Source organism: Lathyrus oleraceus, chromosome 3 (genome assembly GCF_024323335.1).
Source record: "Lathyrus oleraceus cultivar Zhongwan6 chromosome 3, CAAS_Psat_ZW6_1.0, whole genome shotgun sequence".
Lineage (NCBI taxonomy): Eukaryota > Viridiplantae > Streptophyta > Magnoliopsida > Fabales > Fabaceae > Lathyrus > Lathyrus oleraceus.
The window spans coordinates 165,213,778-165,222,670 of NC_066581.1; the positions used below are offsets into that span (position 1 = coordinate 165,213,778).

The 8,893-nt window shown below is 29.2% G+C and overlaps 1 protein-coding gene across 1 annotated transcript; it reads left to right on the forward strand.

The window, feature by feature from the left end:
* The first annotated feature begins 3,417 nt into the window (after positions 1-3,417).
* Positions 3,418-3,894, forward strand: LOC127130247 (uncharacterized). The gene has a single exon (XM_051059291.1). It carries the CDS (start codon positions 3,418-3,420, stop codon positions 3,892-3,894), a length of 477 nt encoding a protein of 158 aa, XP_050915248.1.
* The last annotated feature ends 4,999 nt before the right edge of the window (positions 3,895-8,893 follow it).

Genomic DNA, 8,893 nt, shown 5'->3' on the forward strand with positions numbered 1-8,893 from the left:
ATACGTTGAATGGTGACAACGCCTCTACTCAATCCACACGAACGAATTCCTTCAATCTCAGTGCTAGCTGATATGAATGAAGGTTTTGAGTGTGTGTGTGTGTGTGTGTGTGTGTGTGTGTGTGTGAGAGAGAGAGAGAGAGAAACTAAATTACAACTGCACAAATGCTTCTGCACAAGGGTTCTATTTATAGAACCACTTGTGTGGGCTGCAAGCTAAAAATCCCACTTAAGTGTATGTGGCCCATATCTTATGATATGCCAAAATCACTTAAGCGTGTGGTACCTTACCATATTTCGTATTCTACTTAAGAACACTGTACCTTACGATGTTCTATAATTCACTTAAGTGCATCGTACCTTAAGGTGTTCCTTAGTTACTCTATCTCTCATCTATCCGTCTTTTTGTGTGTGACCCTGTAGGTTTTCGCGGCATTGGTAATTATATTAAATCACGTATTTAACATAATAAACAGTGAGCGGTATCTAGCAACACATCACTGCTACCAAAGACACAGAAATGTCACGTGATCTGACAAATCCTTTTGTGATAATACTTATGTGTATAATTACCCTTTTGCCCTTATGTCTATATTGAACACAAGACATGGACCGTGTCATCCTTGTCCAGTTCAATATCGGGCTCGTAGACATTTATCTTGTTACGCAGGATGGGCAAATTCCATCTAGGTCACTCATGTCCCTCAGCATGCTTCGTGGAGTACCCATCAACTGTATTTATGGTCATCCAGTTACGGACAATGTTTGATCAACAATAAGGCACTCGACTCTACATCTAGGGTACCTAGTGGTTTCAGGTCAAAGGGTGGTATATACCATTATCACCATGAGAATAACTTATGACACTTAGCATAATATTCTATATAGTATTCTCATAACGGGTCAATCCAATATAAATATTATTCTCAATATTCATACTTATGTTTAAGACTTGATAACTCCTTATCCATGATCCATGAGATGTGATCATCAGTATATATACATAATAGTCTTAATGCTTTAATATTATCCCACTTCACAACAAAGCTCGACTACAGATACTTTAAGAATAGTGTCCTTATGTTAAATGGGATCTCATGATTAAGTCACACTTGATACATTAAACGGACTAGCTATTCTAGGGACTTTATTAAACAAACATAATAAAGAAAAAGTCTTTTATTATTAATAAATAATTCTATACAAGTACCAAAAGTATTGGCCTCTAGGGCTTACACCAAATTTTGTCTGAGCATTTTTTAAAACTTTCATAAATTTGATTTTTATTTTCAGTTTGCATCAGCAGTATAGCATGACATGCATTTCATCATAAATAATACCTAAAATATCAGTCGAAATAAATTCTCGGATATACAGACAAGTTGGTTAAATCATTCCTCAAGAACTTGCAAAATAAGCGGGTAAAAAGTTTCGAAATCAAACTTGCAGACGTCAGTGTTATTAATCTACGGTTCGCGTAGTTTAACCTGGTGTACTCGTTATATTTTTTGTCGACTTTTTTAGTTGCATTTTGATCCGTCTGAACCTTTTAACCGGTCAAAATTTATTTCAAAATTAAAAGAAATGATGTATTTTTCCAATAAGTTTATTTCGCGCTGATCATTTTAATGCATCCGGTTTAATTTTCGAGCATATTCGTGCCCGAATTTTATTCATTTTCAGTCATTTTATTTTTATTCTTTCGCCAAAATATTCAGAAAATTTAAATAGGAATATCCATGTCTTCATTTTATTTTTATCATATTCATTTTAGAATTTGTGAATTTTATTTAATTTAATTGGTTTAAATCAATTAAATCATCTAGAAATGGTAACTTTGTCATTTTAATTTAAGTGTGCTTCTTCGATATAATCTGGACCAATGATTTAAATTTAATCAAAGGTTCACATGCATTATCCCCATTATTTGTTACTAGCGTTTGAATGGGCACTCCGTGCCCGTTTGTCCGCCCTTTTTATTACGCTAATGCCTGAAAATATTAACAACATCTTTTTTTATAAGTTTGATTTTAATATAAATTATTTATATGATAAAAAATATGATATTTATTCACATACATATTAAATTTTATTTATAATTGGTAATATTTGCGCATTAAATTTTGTTTGAATTGAGAAAATTGCAGTGTGACATGACTTTATTTAACCGTTTTTTTCAAACAAATCAATAAATAACTCAATGTATAAAATTAAATTCTTCTTTAATTTTTGAATTTGTGTTCTTTAATGTTTTTGGTATGAGAATGTAATGCACAGTACATACACTTGGAAACAATTAAACTTCTCTTCAACAACAGAGTACGAATGGAACGGTAATAATCATAAATATTCATTTTTCTTTTATGGAAAAATCACTTTCGTATTGTTTACCAAAATCTCCTATATTCATCTTGTTTTTTATGGAAAAACCAGATTCGTATTGTTTACCAAAATCACCTATGAATAAATATCATGTTATATCAGTATTTCCTCTGCTCTCTCTCTCTCCCTGATAATCAAGCTAGTATTATGTTTTAACTTAATAATTTTGATTTTAATTTAAATAATTTGTATAATAAACCTTTTTGACATGAACTCTCATGTCTGTCCATCCGCTTTTTTTATGGGGTGTTTGTTTCCAGGATTCATAAAAAAAATCTCGTAGGAGTAAAACAATAGGAATTATAAAAGTTATGCAAGTTCTTTTATTTTATGAAATTTTGTGATTTTTTTGCAATTTTGTAACAAATATGGGAATAATTTTTTTCACCCATGTATTTTCGAGAATATAATTTAATTTCTAGACTTAGAAAGAAATATCACCTTAAATCGTACATGCCAAAAACTATAAAACATTTTTTTTTAATTTTGGTGTATTTTTTAAATTAAATTATAAGTATCAAACGTGATATATTTATCTTGCATTCTATTTTGACACTCTCTGGGTCTCAACAATTTATGATATTTATCATATATTTTGTATAATGCTTAAAACTCAACATAGTGTTATAAGATGATGATTACCATAATTTATAAAATATTAAATAGCATAATTTGTGAAATAGGTTTAGCACAATAAACCATTTTATGAATTTCTGATACTCTCTTTTCTCTCACTCCATAAACAGCAACACCATTTTTATCATGCCATTTTTTTTCTTCCGCCTCCTTATGTCCCCACCATTTATGGAATCATACCAAGATTTTGCATTTGCATCAAAATATGCGATCATTGCATGATCAAGAGTTTGCAGAATTTCTTATTCGCATTGGTGATGGTGTCGAACCTACCAAACCAGATGACATGGTGAGGTTACCTTTACATATTACAATCCCATGGGAAGGTGAACATTCCATACAAGTACTTATCCAACATATTTTTCCTAATTTAGAATTGCATGGTTGAGATGCCCCATATATGGTACAAACAAATGATGATGTCCAGAAATTGAATGATATGATTATCGATCAGTTTCAAGGAGAAGAACATAATTTGTTATCGTTTGACGAGGTTGAAGGAGATAATCATAATTTATACCAGCAAGAATTCTTAAACTCAATTGCACAAGGTAGTTTGCCACCACATATTCTAAAGATAAAAAAGGGTGCACCATTGATGTTGTTACGAAATCTAGATCCTAGATATGGATTGTGTAATGGGACCCGGTTATTATGTCGTGGTTTATTTATGAATATGTTGGATGTGGAAATCTTGACAGGAAGCAACGCAGGAAAACGTGCTTTTTTGCCTAGAATTAAAATAAAAACATCTGCAAGTGATGGACTGCCTTTTGTCCTTAGTAGAAAGCAGTTTCCTGTGCGACTAAGTTTTGCAATTACAATAAATAAATCACAAGGACAAACCATTCCAAATGTTGGAATATATCTTCCATGACATGTTTTTAGTCATGGACAGTTATATGTGGCTTTATCCAGGGGTGTTTCACAAACTACAACAAGAGTTTTAACCAGGGAAGGGAAATTTAAAGGAGAAGATGGCGACTACACGAAAAATGTAGTCTACAAACAAATTCTTTTATCGCACCCGCATGTATTTATTAAGTACATTGAAAAAATTGCTCACACGTTGATTCCCATTTTGGTTACACGACATACCAAGCTTATATTGTATTAGGTATATCATATATAGATAATAACTAAATATAATTTTCTTTTTCTTTAATATACAGCCAAACTAGAACATGATGAAACCTTTCAATTATGTAAGGAGTTGAGACGAAAGAATGTTGAAACTTGCTTCGACATGGAAGTTATTCTATGCTTTTATGTTAGATATAATTTGGGTGATAGTTATTCTCACTATTCTTATGCAATAAATTTTAGATAACAGACTTTGAAGATAAATGGAACACATGGAAGGATGAACAAAGTATTTCATCCATCGGCAAACTCGACAATAAGGTGTATTTATCTTTTTCGTAATACGTATAAAAAAAATTCTTGCACTTTCATCACTCTTTCAGTAACATTTTTATCATCCTCATTGAAACAGGTCAAACGTTTGAAAATTTACTCCATCGGTTGGAGCTCCACAGTGATAACAGATAAAACACAACTTTGGAAAATGGTGAAAAGAGAAATAATATCTCAAAGGATGGAGAGGTTTTTATTTAATTCATTTAAGAATATATTTACTCTAGATTATTTTTGAATGCATGAATTTAACTGCTATTTGTGGTTTATGTAAATAATGTTAAGAGTCCCACATCGGACAATATATGGCCTGAACATGTGTTTATAAGTGGGGACAGTCCTCACTCTACCAACTGGTTTTGTAGGGTTGAGTTAGGCCCAATCACACATTCTTAACATGGTATCAGAGTCTCGTTTAAGATCCGGTGGGCCACCTACTATGGTTTCCACTATCGGGGCCACCCACCATTTATTTCCATGCTCCAGATGTCCAGTCCTGGGCGTGAGGGGGGTGTTAAGAGTCCCACATCGGACAATATATGGCCTGAACATGTGGTTATAAGTGGGGACAGTCCTCACTCTACCAACCGGTTTTGTAGGGTTGAGTTAGGCCCAATCACACATTCTTAACAAATAAAACCATATATATTTACTAAGTCCATTGTTTTCCTTATTTACCAGAAATCCATGTATTTCAGAAACAAGTCATAATTGTTGTTCTACCAAATCTAGACTAAAACAAAGTATCTCCATTCTCCAGGTATTATTTGTGTTGCAATAAACGATATTATATTCAAACGAGTCAAGTGTTTTGAATGTATTTCTTTTATAATATGAAATTTCGTCATGTATTTGTAGTTTTTTAAATCTCAAGAGCGCATTGATAAAGGGATGTACGAAGAATTGATTCGAATCTTTATAAGGTAAGCAAAAACTATATTACACAACTTACTATTAATTTTACTATCTTTTTCTCTAAAAAAATTCTAATTTAAGAGTCTTACATTTTTCTTTACTATGGAAAACAATTACAGGGAAAAAGAAAATACTTCGAATAGAGATTTCATGTTCGGCATTCCTCTTAAAGAACGTCATTGATTACACAGTATCAATATTACTTTGCATGCTTCGATATAATTTTGAATATCTTGATTTACCATTTTCAAAATGTAATAATATTATTTTTAATGCGACCTATAGTAGAAACCTCCTAAAAAGAAAAATAAATATTTATTTCTCTCTGCTGTGCGCATTAAAAAAGCGGGCAGACGGGCACGGGAGTGCCCGTCTGAACGCTAGTATATATATATATATATATATATATATATAATATATATATATATATATATATATAATATATATATATATTATATATATATTATATATTATATATAAGATATATATATATATATATATATATATATATATATATATTATATATATATATATATATATATATATATATATATATATATTATATATATATATATTATATATATATATATATATAAAGGGTATATATAAAGGGGATACAAGTTTTTGGAGTGACCTATTTTTATTCCAAAATCACCCTTTATCTTTTTTATAAATAACTTGAGTGGTTGATATCTTTTGTTGGTTACCAATTGATAAACTAACTTCCATCTCTCACAAAAAAATATATAATATCCATAACTTTCATTAACCGTTGAATGATGACATAAGTTAAAAATCCTCTTCTATTTTTTTATTTGATCTCTTTCTTAATCAACATACTATTTTTTTTGTATTTTTTTTATATATAAAGGGGATACAAGTTTTTGGAGTGGCCTATTTTTATTCCAAAATTACCCTTTATCTTTTTTATAAATAACTTGAGTGGTTGATATCTTTTGTTGGTTACCAATTGATAAACTAACTTCCATCTCTCACAAAAAAAAAATAATATCTATAACTTTCATTAACAGTTGAATGATGACATAAGTTAAAAATCCTCTTCTATTTTTTTATTTGATCTCTTTCTTAATCAACATACTATTTTTTTTTTTGAATTTTTTTTATTCTATTATATTTCTATCTTACTTTTGATTTTCTATTGTAACTTTCTAATATGCAGTTTTTTTTTACTTCCAATATAGTTTATTTTAATAACCTCTTACCATATTTTTTAAATTGACAATAATTTCTTTTAGTAACGGTAATGACCGATTTTTTAATACCGTAAACACCTCATTGTTGCAAGATATGATCATATATATTTGCTCTTAAAAAATGTTTTTTTTAAAACTTCACAAAAAAAATTTAAAATAATTGAAAAGCACAAACATAAAGATAAGTTTATTTTGCTTTTCTCCATTATCACAAAAATATAAGTTTATATTGGATACAATTTTCTTTTCCTAATTACACTTTAAAACTGGTTTGTTTATTCATTCTACTTACAAAATTGTTACCCCACTGTTGTATAATAAATAATACATTAAAGTTTTATAAGCATGATTTATGCTTAACAAAATTGTAATGAAACCATTGTTATTTTCCTTTCTTATTTGTATTAATTTAGAATTCCATATGGAAGTAATGATAAGCAACCGTCTATAATTATATATATATATATATGTCTCTTCTTTATCATCTCTGTTTACTTTCATGTGTTGCAAATCTGGTTTGATATCATGAATGGAGAAAGAAAACGATTATGAACATGTGGTTGTTTGAAATCCTGAAATCCGATTTGCAATTTTACTTTAAGCATGTTGGAGGTTTTCATTTCTTTTTTTTAAGAACCATTGCAGTAGTAGAAGTAGGGAGAAGTGGGGAGTGAGTGGGTCTATTATCATCACAAAGTTGATATTTTGGAGAGAGAGAGAGAGGGAGAGAGAGAATAAAGGAATCAGAAACACATGATTAGAGAGAGGAGGGAGATAGACCATATCACAAAACTTTTTACAAAAACAATTTATATTAAAATCAAAATTAAATATAAAATATCCATTTATATTTTGATGCATGTGAATAATAAAAAAAAGTGAACAAATAAAACACCATACTACCATAAAACCCAAATTAATCTTGCGCAAATATTTGACACGTATTGTTTACACAGAAGTTTAGTATAAACTTAATAAAAATTGTACTCTCATAAAACCATAACTAACTTTTCCAATACATTTTACACATATTATTTTATATATAAGTCATTTTATATATATAGTTTTTAAATATTATTTTTAGTATATAATTATTTATTATTAGTTAATTAAAAAAATTTAATGTTTTAAACATTTTAAATAAAAATAATTAATTAAATTGCTTATATTTTATCATAAAGTGATATAGTTATTCATTAATATATAAACTTTAGAAAACAACATACTACCATAAAACCCAAGTTAACCCTGCCCAAATATTTGACATGTATTATTTTACACATTTTTTTATTATAAACTTAACTAGCGTTCAGACGGGCACTCTCGTGCCCGTCTGCCCGCTTTTTTTAATGCGCACAACAGAGAAAAATAAATATTTGTTTTTCTTTTTATGAGGTTTCTACTGTAGATCGCATTAAAAATAATATTATTACATTTTGAAAATGGTAAATAAAGATATTCAAAATTATATCGGAGCATGCAAAGTAATATTGATAATGTGTAATCAATGACGTTCTTAAAGAGGAATGCCGAACATGAAATCTCTATTCGAAGTATTTCCTTTTTTCCTGCAATTGTTTTCCGTAGTAAAGAAAAAATGTAAGACTCTTAAATTAGATTTTTTAATCGAAAAAGATAGTAAAATTAATAGTAAGTAGTGTAATCAAGTTTTTCCTTACCTTATAAAGATTCGAATCAATTCTTCGTACATCCCTTTATCAATGCGCTCTTGAGATTTAAAAAACTACAAATACATGACGAAGAATTGATAAAGGGATGTACAAAGAATTGATTCAAATCTTTATAAGGTAAGTAAAAACTTGATTACACTACTTACTATTAATTTTACTATCTTTTTCGATAAAAATGTCTAATTTAAGAGTCTTATATTTTTTCTTTACTACGGAAAACAATTGCTGGGAAAAAGAAAATACTTCGAATAGAGATTTCATGTTCGGCATTCCTCTTAAAGAACGTCAATGATTACACAGTATCAATATTACTTTGCATGCTCCGATATAATTTTGAATATCTTTATTTACCATTTTCAAAATGTAATAATATTATTTTTAATGCGACCTACAGTAGAAACCTCATAAAAAGAAAAACAAATATTTATTTTTCTTTGCTGTGCGCATTAAAAAAAGTGGGCAGACGGGCACGGGAGTGCCCGTCTGAACGCTAGTAATTAATAAAAAGAATTGAAGCATACGTGGTAGAAAACTTAAATAATATAATAGATAAATTGGTATAATATTAAAAAGTGATGAAAAATACAAACAGTTTAACTCTTCTCCAACATGTTCTTCTTAAAATTAAAACTAAGAAAAA